Source organism: Desmodus rotundus, chromosome 4, assembly GCF_022682495.2.
Source record: "Desmodus rotundus isolate HL8 chromosome 4, HLdesRot8A.1, whole genome shotgun sequence".
Classification (NCBI taxonomy): Eukaryota; Metazoa; Chordata; class Mammalia; order Chiroptera; family Phyllostomidae; genus Desmodus; species Desmodus rotundus.
The window spans coordinates 50563388-50578305 of record NC_071390.1 but is presented as its reverse complement, the minus strand read 5'-3'; the positions used below and the strand labels follow the sequence as shown (position 1 = coordinate 50578305).

The 14918-nt window shown below is 56.3% G+C and overlaps 2 protein-coding genes across 3 annotated transcripts in view; both read right to left on the bottom strand.

Annotated features, from left to right (window-relative positions):
- Window positions 1-6422, bottom strand: part of LOC112305473 (cadherin-23) — a 73353-nt gene extending 66931 nt beyond the window's left edge. For both annotated transcript variants that reach the window (XM_053923245.2, XM_024561196.4), the window contains exons 1-4: window positions 6279-6422; window positions 5138-5266; window positions 4018-4146; window positions 3037-3264 (exon numbers count right to left, since the gene is read on the bottom strand). In XM_053923245.2, the coding sequence (XP_053779220.1) occupies window positions 3037-3162 (126 nt within the window). In that variant the 5' untranslated portion in view covers window positions 3163-3264; window positions 4018-4146; window positions 5138-5266; window positions 6279-6422. The remainder of the gene's footprint in view (window positions 1-3036; window positions 3265-4017; window positions 4147-5137; window positions 5267-6278) is intronic.
- Window positions 6423-11400: 4978 nt separating this feature from the next.
- Window positions 11401-14918, bottom strand: part of LOC128779165 (cadherin-23) — a 327551-nt gene continuing 324033 nt past the window's right edge. The window contains exons 30-31 of the mRNA XM_053923246.1: window positions 13439-13574; window positions 11401-11877 (exon numbers count right to left, since the gene is read on the bottom strand). Of these exons, the coding sequence (XP_053779221.1) occupies window positions 11405-11877; window positions 13439-13574 (609 nt within the window). The 3' untranslated portion in view covers window positions 11401-11404. The remainder of the gene's footprint in view (window positions 11878-13438; window positions 13575-14918) is intronic.

Below are 14918 nucleotides of genomic sequence, written 5' to 3'. Positions count from 1 at the left end.
ATCTATAAATAAATGAACTATGCTCCTGGGATGGTCACTACCATTCTTCGCTGGTGTCCCCTACAAAAATCAAATAATAGAGATCTTTTCCAACCTGAAGGCACAGAGCAGAAAGAAATGAAAGCATAGATTCATTCTGGCTAAAAGTTTTTCTCCTATAAATCTTCCCCAGACGTTGCTCGTCTGAGTTCCGGTATCCCAGCCCAGGAGCCGTGTATGCAGGGCTTGACAAAAGTAGTGGTGAGTACGTGGAACACAGAATTATTCTGGTATTATTATTTATTCACGACTGTGTCAACCCTGATGCTGTCTGGGCTCTGACGTGCTCACACTGTAAACCTGCTGCCCTCCGACCCCGTGTATCCCCCCCGATGGCCTCAGGGAGCCCCATCCCTGGTCCTGCTCACCCTGAAGGTGTTTTCTGGGACCAGTGCTGGAGATCAAGGATGCAGAAGGCAGAGAAAGGGACGCTGCATTTCTTACCACCCAACTTCCCACATTCCACCAGGGAGCGGGCAGGGGCTGAGCCCCGCTTCACAGAGGGCTGGAGCGTCAGGGGCTGGGAGTGGGAAGGCAGTGCTCCCCGGTCTCCCCGGGGCCGGGCTGGGTCTCAGCAGAGGGCCTGGTCAAAAGATGGAAACTCTTCCTTGCTGTGGGGACCAGTCCCAAGTTGTGCAGGGACTTCATGGGTAGTGGCCCACCATTCTGGGTGCTGACATGTGGCTTAGGTGACTTCCTAGTTCTCCAATGCCCATTTCTTCTAGGGACCAAAAGACAGTCAGATGTTACCTCCAAAACTCAGGGTTTTATAATGTCATGGCTCTCGCGGACTGCCACCCTGGAAAATTCTAGGACTGTGGGGTGTGGGGGAGGGTGGGGTGTCGAGGTGAGTGTGGTGTGTTCACTGGCCTAGGTTGGGGTGAGGAAGAGCAGTATGGCAAATGTTATCAGTTGGCCACCCCAAATCTATTTTCCCCCTCCTCTTCACTGACAGAGCTCTGCTCTTGCTTGAGTCAGTGATATATTTGGCCCCCAAGTAATAAGCCCATTCTCATATTCCTGTCTCTCATTTTTTCCAACCTGTCTTGTAACTACAGTGCCCATATGAACCTCTTCTGGCTAATGAAACCCAGGCAGAACTCTAGAGAGTAGTTCTGGAAAACCTTTTGCTTTCCTGACAAAGGGACAGAATGGCTTGCATAGCTCTTTGTCTTTTTGTCATTTCCTGACTTCATGCTGACATGATGGCTGGAGCTATAGCAGCCATCTTGCAACCATGAGGGAAAGACCAAGAAGCCTTAGCTCTGACATCACTGAGCACAAAATCAACCTTTGTAATTTTCTCTAGAATTTCTGTTATGTGAGAAACGTGTGTTCTGATTTAGTTATGACTTCACAGTTAAGTTTCTGTTACTTGCAGCCAAACACTTCTCTAAATGCTATTGGAGAGTGACCAAGATGATTCGCCCTGAAGTAATGTGCATTTAGAGAGGTGTTCTGTCAAAATTGTACCCTTTCCTGTCCCCACCTTGGTTGGTTATATGTGTTCTGTAAATGTGCCTCTCTTTGGCCCACTGGGTGTGAATGGCTGAAGTGATTACTGGTGACATTGGGCAGCCGTGGGCTAAGGATGCCCACTGGGTACCCAGAGCCAGTTCTTGGGATCCTCAGAATGTGGTTTCCTAGAATTGGTCCAATTCCACCATCCTGCTCAGAGACAGTTCGGATAAAGAGCCCAGCCAGGACCTGCTGTGACCCCACCATCCACAGTGCCGACATTGAAGGGGAGGGATCTAACAGAAGCCTCGTTTACAGTCAGGAACCCTAGGGTGGACAGATTTCAAGAATGTCCCTACATTCACACTCTTTGCAACGTGACTTTACATTTCGTTCCTTCAAAAGGGAGTCCATTTCTCCACATCTTGGTTCTGGGCTGGCTGTGCTACTTGCCTTGGCCAACAGAATGTGGCAGAAGTAACCCTGCTCCAGTTCTAAGCCTGGGCCTCAGAAGCCTTTGCATGTTCTGCTGTCTCTCCTGGACCCTTTCTAGCTCCATGCGAACAGGCAGGGGCTACCCTCCTGGAAGAAAAGAGGTCGCTCAATTGCCTTGTCACCCCAACTGATGGGCAACTGAGCCCCAGAGGCATAACTATCCAAGCTACACCCAGCTCGCTGTTCCGCCACACGTGTGGGAATCGCTCAGCTAAGCGAGCCTGAAGAATTGGAGTGAAATCAATGGTAGTTTTATGCTCCTCAGTTTGGTTTGGTTTGTAAGGCAGCATTATTGTGGTGATAGTTAGTTGATACAATTCTCTTCCTCCTCATGGTTTACCAAGCACTTCCATAGACTTAAGCTAATTCAATTCCCCAAACACCACCTATGAAAGAGATATCATCTCCCTTTTGCAGATGACAAAGCCAGTATTCTGAGAGGTTCTGACTTGCTCTTGATCATGCAGCCAGCTCCCAGTGCTCACAATTCTCTGCTCAATTTGCATATTGCTCCAATCCCAGCCCTGGGCCCCTAGACTGTCTCATCATCCACCGCCCAGGCCCCCACCTCCTCCAACCTTGCAAACCTTGCACATTGCCTCCCAGACTACGGATATTAGCCCCTTCCAACCCCGACATGTTGTGGCAACGATGTATCACACCGACATGACGACATGATGTAGGGAAAGAGGCCAGAGGGCACCTTTTCCTGGTTGGTACAGGGCACCTCCATATGGGTTAGTGTGGCCCCGCGGGCACACAGCTTGGCAAGTGGAGTCAGGGCTGGCCAGGCCCCGAGGCACAAGCTCGGTCTGTAGCCATCCCACAGAGCTGTGTGAGCAAAGAAGACTAAATAGAGACCCTAGCTTTTGCAGGTTTCTCTATAAATACCCGTCAGCCGAAGGATTAAAGGCACAATGAAGGATCTGTCAAGGGTTTCCCACTGCATAGTGTCCCATTCCCTCCCATCTTGTCGCCCTCACACAGAGGGTACAGTTGCCCCTCTCCCATCTCCCTGCCCTGAGGCCGCCCCCTATCACTCACGGACAGCGTGGGGGTGCCCTCGTCCTCCACAGTGACCACCAGGTGGTAGAAGCTCTGGCGCTCGCGGTCGGGCGGGGCAGGCCGCGTGGAGATCTCGCCACTGATGCGGTCCATGCGGAACGTCATGTCCTCGTTGCCCTCGGTGATGTAGTAGGACAAAATGCTGTTGATCCCGATGTCACGGTCGGTAGCTCTCACCTGGACCACAGCAGTACCCCCGCCCACGTTCTGGGAGGAGAGCAGAAGAGTGGTCATTCTGGAGTCAACGGGGAACAGAGTCTAGCACCTGCTCCCGGGAGCCCGCGGGCCTCAGCTGGACCTCCAGGAAGCCCCGCTGTCTGTGCTGGAGCCAGGAGGAGGAGGAGGAGGACAAAGATGGCAAGCTTTCTGTGGGCACCCACTGCATGCTGGGGCTGTGTCAACTCAGCGACTTCCCTCTACAACCCCACACGTTAAGTCCTGGTGTCATCCCCACTTGTAGATGAGAAAACTGAGGTGCAGGTAAGAAATGTGTGCAAGTCCCACAGCCAGTCAGTGGTAGAGCCAGGGTCTGGCTTGCGCGAGGCTGGCCTGGGAGCTGGCCTCTGACCCCTCTGCCATCCTGCCTTCATGGACATCCGACCTGGCATGATGCCTAGAACTGCCGGGCAAAAGTTCTCCTGGAGGAGCTCAATTTTAGGGCCTAACCATCAATGAGTTGGTTTATTAAAAAGCAGCTCTCCCAGGGTAAACCTCAGTTCCCTGCTGGTGTGGAAGCCCGCTTTCTTCTTTTCCTCTCCTTTCCTCCTCACTCCTACCACGAAAAGATACTGCACTCCAGGACCTAGCCTAGGCATTAGGACTAGAATTAGGAATAAGCCACTGTCCCCTTCCCCGAGCTCTGAGAGACTAGTGGGCCAGCAGACTTTTAAGCAGGTGCTTGCCCACTCATGCCCCGTCTACCCCGGAGGTCTGGCGGTACAGGCGTGGAGGTGTCCTCACCTCGTTCACGCTGACGTTGTATCCAAAGGGACTCTCGATCACTGGGGGGTTGTCATTGACATCCAGGATGGTCACCTGCAGGATGTGGTCCTTCTTCCGTGGAGGGGTGCCACGGTCAGATGCCACAACCTACGAGGGAGGGGATGACTGGAGTCAGGGCTAAAGGGAGGGGTTAGGACCAGGGAAATGGACCTCAGAAGCACTATCTGCTCAGTGGGGAGGGTTGGAGGGGGGGCAGACAGATTCACTGGCCCATCGCTGCCTCCCAGGGGCCTGCCAGCTCTGGGCTCTTTCTAAGGTTTTTACCTCCTGCCCTATAGTGTAAACAATTCTTGACCAGTTCTTGTCTGATCTGGGACCCTCATTTGCAATCTGACATGTGTGTGTCCAGTCTTCACCTCCTAATCCTACACCTGACTGTATTCTGGGCTGTGCCAGCCTGTGACCATGACCCTAGGCCTGCGACCAGACCCAGAGCTCCTGCTTTTAGCCTCAAAGGCCCCTGTTCCATGCACTTGGATGTGAACTCTGGCAAACAGAGAAAGAGCCTCAGATGAGCTGTTAATCAGTCCTAACCTCAGACTGAGCCTGTCCCTGGGAGCCTGGGTGCTTCCTGGAGGCCTGCAGGGCAGCGGAAGGGCTCCAGGGGCTCAGGCACTGCAGAAGCACAGCCCTGGGGTCCCCAGAGACCCGCAGGAAACACGGCTGCCACAGCCATTCGGCAACAGTGGTGGTCTTCATGACCCCTCATCTCAGCAGAGGCAGGCCATGCAGGGGTTTCTCTGCCCACTGCACAAGAGGAGAAACTGAGGCCCAGAGAGAGTAAACAACGTGTGCAAGTTTCACACCACGTTTGTGGAAGAGTCAGGGCCTGCCTGGCTTTGTCTCCTGGCTCTCACGGCAGGGACGGGCACCTCTGCTGCTCCTGCTCTGGCTCCCGAGCCCCCTCCCAGGACGCCCTCTCCCGGGTTGGCCTCACTCATGCTCTTAGCATGAGATGCTGAGGTGTTGCCTGCCCCACGGTACTTGGTGACGGCAGGGAAGCTGACTACCAGGACATACTGATGGGTCGAGCATCCTCCTGGATGGTTAACAGTGACCCCGGGGGGCCGGTCCCCACCTTGAGGATATAGTGGTCCAGCTCTTCTCTGTCCAGGGGCCTGGCCACAAACACTTCGCCAATGGAGTCATTGGTGGTGACAATCTCAAAGGCCCCGGCGATGTTGCCCGAGGCCAGGGAGAAAACCACCTGTGACGGAGGAGAGATTGTGAGTGGATAGTAAGCGGGCAGAACAGGTGTCCAAGTCAGGTCAAAGGGCATTCCCCCGAGCAGCTGGGCCCTCTGCTCAGCGTCTGAGATGAGAGTGTGCTTTGTAGAAGAGTGATATCCCTCACTATGGGGGTGGAAGGCCCGCTGCAGGGCCTGGGTCACTCCTGGGCGGGGCTGTCAGCCCACTGGCCTAGGGCCCAGGAGGCAGCTGTGAGTCCCATGGCCCTGAAGTTGCCCAGGGCAGGGACCGGGAAGCACCAGCACTGTGGGAGCCCCTGCTGGAGCAGGCCCGGGCCTGGTGTGACATGCCTGTCCACGGGAGCTGTCCTTGTCCGTTCACAGACAGGAGGCTCGGAAATGTGAGACAACTGGCTACACAGCTTGCAAGTGCCCAAGAGAACGAGGGTGTGACCCGCATGCTTCTGTTCGCAAACCGGTGTCTCCCAGTCCCGCAGAGGTGTGTTAGTGTTTGAAATCGGTGCCAACTGGTTCATAAGACAGATCAAGGCAGTGTGAAGATGGACACGCTCTATCACGCTTCTGGGGTGTCCAAACCTGGAGCATGGGGAGCGCTTCCTGCTGTGGGATGGGGAAGCAGGAGGGAGGGGAGCATGACATCTCTCAGACCTGGGGCCAAGTCAGGAGGGCTGGCCCCACGGCTGGCACACAGGGGCAAGATGCTCTGTGGCTTGTGGATAAAGGTGACGAAGGAAAGCTGAAGCCCCGCTGCTTTCATCTTGCTGTGGGGGGCTGAGCCGTGGCTGGTCAACAGGTGGGGCCAGCCACCTGCACAGCTCTGCCTCCCTGCCCTGACCACGGACTGGGATGAGGGGAAGGTGGTCCTGCCTGCGACTGGGCCTCTGGGCCTCTGGACCCGGATGACCCCTGCCTCCTGCTCAGCAGGAGTGGGGGTGGTGGTGACTCAGACGGCCCCCTCCCACTGAGGGTCTGCGGGAACCCCCTACGGAGAGAGCAGCAGATCGATGCCCACCTGCCCATTGCTGCCGGCATCAGGGTCCTGGGCCTTGACAGTGGCCACACGCTGGCCCACGGGGCAGTCCTCAGGCACGCTGATGGCCGAGTCCGAGGTGAGGTCAAACCGAGGACTGTTGTCGTTCTCGTCCAGCACGGTGATGTAGACCTGGCAGGTGCACGTTACTTGAGACCCGTTGCCTCCTCCCCTCCCCGGCCCCACACAGCAGGGCCCCACCGTGGGCCCGACTCCCAGTAGGTTCTGGGACACCAGCTAGTCCTCAGAGCTGCCTGGGCGAATCCTGACTTTACTCGAAGGACCAGAGCGCGTTTCTTCCAGGAGCCTGGTGGGGGAGGGCGGCACACACTCAAATGTGGGGCCGGGTCAGCAGGGGAGGGGCCCCGGGGCCTCTGAGGTGGGGGGCCTGGGAGAACGGGGAGGTAGAGGCCCTGCCTAAAGGGGAGGGAGGCTACTCAGCTCCAAACCCACCGGGGAGTGCCAGATTGGCACTGGCACGGCTTCCTGTCTTTCAAGACACACTAGAAATACAGATTTTTTAAAATTGGAATTAGGTGGTAATTAATAAGAATTAAAGAAAAAAATGTGTGCAGGCTGGCTCCAAAACATCTGACGGCCAGACACCACCCCCTGGCCTCCTCGTTAGCACACCTGGATTAGAGGGAAGGAAACAGGGCTCAGGAGGAGGGAGGCCGCAGGTGGCTTGGGGGTCCCTGTGGGGAGGGGACAGCTGGGGAAGAGAGAGGAATTTCTACCCACCACATAAAAAGCAGGAGCAAGCACGGTGCATGCAAAAAGCACACTGTTTAGTGTCTACCGCTCAGGCTTCTCCTGCAGGGCTGGAGAGCGAGTGGGAGCCAAGGCCCCGGTGTGGGTGCAGCCTCCAGCTCACAGATGGCAATGGCCATGGACCCTGAGGCCTGAGCCACAGGTGCCCCTTATAGGTTCCCTGATGAGAGGGATGAAGTATGGCCGGAGGAGGCTCAGATTTTAGAAATCCCAGGCCAGGCCTCCTCCCTGGGCCAGACCATATCTTCGTCCTTGGACCTGGGGCTCTGGGGCTCACAGGCCTGCATGCCTCCCTCAGGACCCCATAGGGAGCCTACAGAACTTTGCCCTCTGCCCAGGAGATTCATCTCATCTCCTTCCCAATCAGGGTTTTCCTCTTCTTCTCAGTCCTAGTCACTGTCCTTTATCTTTAAGCACCTTTTAAAACCACAAGGCAACAAGCCCAGGCTTCGCAGCAGGACCAACTCCACTGCTTACTAGCTGTGTCATTTTGGAAAAAGTTATTCAACCTCTCTGATTTTCCATTTTGTCAGCTGAAAATAGGAACGAGAACACCTACAGCCCCAGGATGCTGGGGGGTAGGGGGGTGGGGGGTGGAATACATGAGCAAGCAAAAAGTTAAGGGGTGGCCCCGGTCCGGCTTCCTGCCTGGCAAGCAGGCATGATCTCAGGCTCCCCGACTCTGCCCATCCATCATAAATTTTGCTCAGGGAGTTCCATGAAGTCCTGGGGCCCCGGTGTGCTCACCTGTGACATGGGCATAATAACGCCCACCACACTGTTCTCAGGGCAAGACAAGCAAGGCCCCTGTGCTCTGATGCTTCCCAAACTCTCCGGCTTGGACCGAGACCTTGTTTGTGCTCCCCAGGCTTCCTCCCACTACTGGGCCTTTGCAGAGGCCGTTTCCTGTGCCTGAGATGCTCTTACTTCTCGGCTGTGTAAACTCCTACACTTTCTGGGGGTCTCTGCTTGAGGTACTTCCTCAGGGAATCCCTCCTTGGTTCCCTTGACATCGTGTTATCGGCTCTCTCTCGTGGCCAGTATTTCTTGGTGTGGTAATTTCCTCCCACTATATCTTACACTTCTGAAGGCAGGGGCTGTGCTGGATGTTGGTGTCCTGTCGTGCCCTAAGTCCAGCCCAGAGCCCGGCCCGCCACAAGTGCTCCCTCTGCGGTCACTGCTGTCATGGCCACGGTGTTAGTGAGGTTCTCAGTAGATGAGGAGGAAGGGCATGCGTCGAGGTCTGTGGGAATTAGACATGGGTCTGTGTCCCCACCCAGGGCCTCCTGGTCCAAATCTTCCTACCCTACCTGCGGAGGCTCGAGGGCATGACACTCAAGAACTCTTACAGCAGAGGCCCTGCCCCTAGTCTGTCCCGGCCTGCTGCCTCCCCGCCCCTCCCGGGGCCCACGGGGGCTCCTGGGTCCAGGGAAGAATCAGGTGTAGGTAAGCTGTGGTTTGGGGTTCCGGTTCCACAGAGGAAATGGTAGCACCACTAAAAGGCCCTGTCTCCACCCTAGCACCTCAAACAAGCTTGGGGCTAACAGGGCTGGAGTGTCTGGGGCAGGGGCCCTGGGAGGCTCTGAGAAGCCGCCAGGGAGAGGGTGGGAGTTCTGCCTGGAAGAGGGTGAAGTGGCTGTGGAAATACAGGGGCCTGCACAGGAACGTGTGTCTGGAATGCCCATGCCAGCCCACGCAGAGGAAGTGGGCGGGTGGCCTGGTCCAGGAGGGGGCTGCAGAAACCTCGGGGGGAGCATCCCATCTGCTCCTCAGTCTCCACCTGTCCTCAGCCCCTGGACTTCTCATGATGGCAAGGGCGAGGAAGAACTGGCCCTGTGCGACCTTTCTGAGTCTTAGCTCCTACGGCTGGGAGGGCCAGGAGCTGCGGGACACAGGGTACCTGTCCACTGACCACCCGAGGGCTCTGCTCACTGGCTGCCCTCTGGGACCCCTGGGGGGTGGAGGGGGCCTGTGTAGGTGCAGTGCTGCTTGTGGCCTCATGTCTCCCCCATCTGGTCTCCTGGATGGAGGGGGCTTTGGGGTAAGGCCAACCCACAACCAGGGCTGCTGGAGCCAGGCCCCTGTAAGGGTGAAGGACCCGAAGCAGCTGCATTTGGCTCTTAGCCTGGATACTTGGTTGGCTCCTATCCTGTTAGGCTGATGTGTCAGGGATTTAGTGAAGAGTGAAAATGTGGCTGTAACAAGGCTGGCGATGAGCTGGGCACCTCGAGTGGTCTGTAGTTGGCCTCAGACTGGACTGGCTGGTGCCGGTGCCACACTGATGGCTGACTGCTCTCATTCTCACTGTAGGGTGTCACCTCAGGGAACCCCTCCCCTGGGACTACCTCCATGTCAAGCCCCAGCCTGAGGGCACCTGCCTGCCCCTCCTACTCTCCTAGGAACCTCTGACCTGCGGGGTCACCCTCCCCAAAGTGCCCCAGCACATGGTCTCCCCTGCCTTTCCTTACAGCCATGGAGGGCAGTGACTCACACAACAACCACGGCCACCCTTGCCCAGTGCTCCCCAGGCCCCCGCACTGTGCGCTCCCCTGCGCACACCCCTTTTACCAACCCCCAGGAGAGGGAGGGGCCTCCTTACAGATGTCGCTCTCACCACACCTCTCTCCTCAACTAGTCGACAAAGTGCTTCCTAGCCACCATCTCCTCTACTGTCTTCCTCACATCTTCTGAAGAAGGCGGGGCTGCTGGCCTGATCCTCATTTCAGATCCCAGGAAAGGAAGCACAGAGAGGTTGAACAACTTGTCTGCATCACAGCCATTAAGGGGCAGAGCTGGGGTGAGGCCTCAGTGTTCATTTCATTGTGTGTTCCACTTACTCCTTGTTAGAGGACCTTCCACCCCAGGATCCCATGGAGGATGCGGAGGGCAGACAGGGCAGAGCTGGACATGGGGTATGTGCCCAAGAAGGGCCTGGACTCAGGTGAGGGAGTGGACGAGTTGGGACGGTTCTGAAGGGTCTGAATGGGGACCCCCTGCACGTGTCCACTCTTCAGGGGAGGCGGGAGGGTCCAGCACCATGCAGGGCCTGAGCCAGCACTGGCCACAGCCAACATCCTAGGGGAGAGTCCCAGTCCATAGGCTACTCACTTTCTGTAGGTACAGCCGAGAGAAAAGGGAGAGAAAAGACAAAGATGCAGGTGGTCAGCAGTCTGCAGCTCGTCCACCTCCCATTTCCAGCAGCGGGCTGTCAAGGAGGCACTGCCCCCCCCAAACACACCCCCCAAAGCCTCATCCTGGCCAGGCTGCCCCAGAAGGCGTGGCATAGTCGCCCGCAACACCACCCCTGGGCTACCAAAACCCTCGCCTACTGCCTGGCTTGCACGTTGGGTGGCTGGTGAGGATGGGGTTCGGGTGCCTTGGGGGTGATGGGCAGCACTTGTGGGGCTCTCATCCAGGGACCCACTCACCACAGTGGAGTCTGCTTTGGGGCCACCGTCGTCCGCCACAACTGTCAGGGTGTAGAAGTCACTTTTCTCCCGGTCCACCAGACCCTTGACTGTGATCACACCCTGCAGGGGGGGGGGTCCAGATGGGCGAGTGACAACAGCGCACCCACCAGGCAGAGCCTGTCCCACCCTCAAGCAGTCCCATGCTCTGGCCAGACCAGATTTTTCACTAGCCCTGAACACTCTGCCCCACTGTCCTGACTCCACAGCCCTCCCTCTGCCTGAAGTGAGTTCTCCGTGAAACTCTGTAGGCTGAAATCCTTCTGCTCCCTCAGTCCCACTCAGATGCCACCTCTTCCATGGAGGCTTCCTGCTTCCCCAGCCAGGAATGCTCACTCTTCTTTGGGCCCCAGAGACGCTCCATTACACCACTGTTGTAGTTCTTTCCACATCTTCCCTTGTGGGGCTCTGACTCGCACCCTTGATTATTCCTACTTCTCCTTCTAGCCTGGGAACTCTCTGAGGACTGGGAAGGATCTTGTTCACCTTTGTATTCCCAAGGTCTGGTACATTGTAGTGATTATTACCATGCCTATTTTCAGAGAAGGGATTCTTACAAAAAACACACTAAAGCAAAGATAAAAGAGTAAGAGCCAGGCAGTAGATAAGAGAGAACTGTACCAGACACCTTGCTAAAACTAGCTATTGCAATGAAACACAAAATTTATACTGGAGCTTCCTAACAGCCAAGGTAAAAAGGGAAACATGATGACTCGAATAGCTTTCATTGTCTAGTAAGAAGGACATCAGGTCGCCTAGGTATAAACTTATCTCACCCCTGAATATTAAAAAAAGGGATGTATTGCAGGGATGTTTATCTCAAAGATACTTTATGACAAAGAGGAGAATGCCATGTGTATAGAAGAAGTTTCATAAACGTTGGTTAGCTTTAAAAGGGTTGAGCTCCCTGCTTGGAGGGAGAGCCCCTGCTGGGCCCGCCCCAGCCTCCCTCACCGTGTAGGTGTCTATCTTGAAGAGGGCTTTGGCCTGGGCACTGGTGTGGGCGTCGAAGCGATAGGTGATCTGGTTGATGTTGTCGATGGAGTAGGCCTGGACCCGCACAATCTCAGTGCCCAGCGCTAGGTTCTCCAAGATGGTCGCCTCATAGGAGGCATTGGAGAACTGCACGTCCTCATCCAGCTCGTTGAGCAGAGTGATGTAGACGCTGCAGAAGCCCTGGTTGAAGGGCGGTGCCTGATCGGTGGCAGACACATTCATCAGGTAGCTCGTCTTGGTCTCGTAGTCCAGGTAATCCACAGTGATGATAAGCCCCGTGCTCTCGTCAATCTCAAACTTCCCCTCTGCGCCTGACAGGATGCGGTAATTGACCAGGCCACCGTCCCCTGCAGGACACAAGAGGTTGTGCAGTCCCAGGTGGGGCTGGGGCTTCCCTGTGGCTTCCCAAGGTGTCCACGGCACACCTGGTGCTGTCCCTGAGGGACAGGGTGAGGGGCCGTGGCTGGCCCACCCAGCATGCACTGCTCCCCATCTGTAGCCTAAATTGTCCTAAGGGATGCAACAGAGGGCAGGGCAGGGTCGAGGTCTCTGTGGATGGCAAGGCCCAGCACGCACTGTTGACCCCCTCGGGGGCCTGGTCTGGGCATGAAAGATAGGCCAGAGCGGTTTTGCTCCTGGAGCTTCAACATTTAAGCTCAAGCACCTCCCTTGGGTATTTGGACAGAGAGGGTGGGGAAAAAAGGGATCTCTTGTAGTGAGGGTGTTGATTTAAAAAGTGTTTGACTAACCAGGGCAGCATCCTCTGAGGTGACCATGTCTTCATGTGGTCCCTCCAGCCATAGGTTTCCAGTGCCAGAGTCACCTCCCATTTCCCCAGCTCCTTCATCCCAAATGGCTGGGTCTTAGAATACATCCTTCAACCAGGAGCTAGAGCTGGAATTCCTTAGCCTGAGTCCATAGGCTTCCAGGGGAATGGTCATTAAACCACGTAGGAAGTCCCGGCCTTCTTTGAAATTACTTTGCAAAACTCTGAATTGATGTACACTTTTCTGAGGAGGGATCCATAGCTTTTACTTGTTTCCTGAGGGAATTCCCAACCCAGAAAAGGTCATGAACCCCTGGGCCACAGTGAGGCTTGTGACCTGGACTGTACAAATGGGAGAGAAATCCACCTGAGAGTGTTCAGACCTATTTCTCTTTTCACCCCACCCTGTGCCCCGGGGTTGGCTGGGGACGCTCACAGGGGCTGGGCTGGGCTGGGAACCACCAGCACAGCTGACAATAAGGAAGCACAGGAACTCGGAAAGTAGGAGCAGCTCAGAGAGCCGCTGGGGGCGGGGGCAGCAGACCCCCAGGAAAGAGCTCCTCTCTGGCTGTATCTCTGGCCCAGACAGCCAGGCCTCACGCAGAGGGCCATAGTGACCGGGCCACCTTCTCCATTTTGCATTGCTCACTGTGGCTACTTCTGGGGCTCGGGGCTCTCAGCAAGACCGGGGTTCCCTTCAGGGCAGACTACTGTCCTGAAGAATGGGGCACAGTGCCCGAGAAAGCCTGTGTGCCAGGCCTGGGGCTGAGGCTGGCGGGAGGAGCAGAGCTCGGCCAGCTTTCTGACATGCCCTTTACCTCTTCCTGCCCGGCCTGGCCCACCCTCTCGTCAAAGGCCATCTGGGAGCTGCTGGGTCCTGAGATGACAAATCTGGACTTCCCAAACTTGTGACCTCTCCTCTCTCCAGGTAGAGACTGGGAGAACTCCCCCTGACTCCAGCCCTCCTAGTTCTGGGCATCTGGTGAAGATGCCACCAAGACTGTCCCAGGAGCCGCTCCCTGGCCTGGGAGCAGCTGAAAGGCGGGGCCTGAGGGGACCTGAGGATGACCCGCCCTCCAGGAGCAGGAGGGATTTAGCTGGGGAGGGTCACTCTGGGAACAGGACTCCTCTGCCGGCCTCACCAGTGTCTCGGTCCGTGGCTTTGACGACGATGACGGAAGTGCCGATGCCCGCAGTCTCCCGGAGGGCCAGGCGGCTGTACTGCTGCTGCGTGAACACCGGGGCCTCGTCGTTGACGTCCTCTACGTACACTATCACCTGTGGGAGGCGGCCCGGAGCGGGGAGGTCAGGCTGGGGGAGGCCGGGAAAGCCCGGAGCTGGGACCCTGGGCCTGGGCCCTCTGTGAGCTGGCAGGAGAGGGCCTCTGGGCTGTCTGGTTGCTTACCGTGTCCCCCCACCTTGCACAGTATGTGGCATGTGGCAGGTACTCAAACATCATTTGTTAAGGAACAGAACTTATCTTGCTCTTGACTCCGCTATTAACCCTGTGGGAACCTGTGACTAATTAGTGAGTCTTGTGGGCCATCGAGTTTCTCAGTTATGGAACAGCAATTATCGATATAATAATTCACACCCCATGTCGCTCCTGGGGCTGTTATGAAGACAAAATGAGCTAGGCCCTGCCAAAGTGCTCGAGGAGGTTCAAAGTGACCCCATTCAAACTCCGCAATGTGTCTGGGAGAACAGACGTGAAAATGTTGATCATGACTGGAGCAGAGGGTGTCATTGCCCAGACCCCTGCCACTCTCAGGCACCTCCTCTGGGCGCTGTCACTGCCAGCACAGCATCCACCCAGGCTGCCGGGACCCGCAGGCCCAGGGCACCAGAAGTGCCTGGGCATTACGTCCCCAGGGGCCGCCCTAGCCACGGACTGATGGGCGAGCGGTAGAGATTCCCCAGCTTGTGGGCCCGACTGGGGCAGCTGCGGTGACTCTCCAGACTTCCCTGCGGGACTGCGTCTAAGTTCCCTCTGTGCCACTTTGCTGGCTGCCTTTCCTTGCTGGTCCCAGGGGCCTTTCCAGCCTTTCCTGGGGACACTTCCTATTAATCACTTTCATACCAATCCTTGTATCAGGATTTGCTTCTGGGGACCCGGCCTGAGATAGTGGCTGTTTCTGAATTGCGGAATGATGCATAATTTTCATCACTGCTTATCTGCAGTCCTAATTTCTCTTTAATGACCATGTACGTCTTGCATGACAAAAATAAAACCATTTTAAAGATGTTTGAGGAGAGCTGTCTATGGCTAGAGATCAGCGCCACCCCCCTCCTTTTTGCCGCTGCAACTACCCCTGCCCCCCCAACACACAGGAGCACGGGAGGGTGTGGCCCAGCTATGGGCAGGACCTGGGCTTTGTTCGGAAGAACCGGTGTGGTGGGGAGGGTGGTTAGAGCCACAGAGTATTAACAGTATTGTTGCTCAAGGAGCTGTAGGGAGGCCCAGGGCTCCTGCCTCTTTTCCCATATGGGGAAACAGAGGCCCAGAGGTAGGGAGGGACCTACCCAAGGCCTCACAGTAAGTGAGAGGGCTGGAAGGGGAGGGCAGGTTCTTCTGGTTCCCTACTACTCTTCACATTGCGTTGGGGGTAAGCTGCCGCAGGA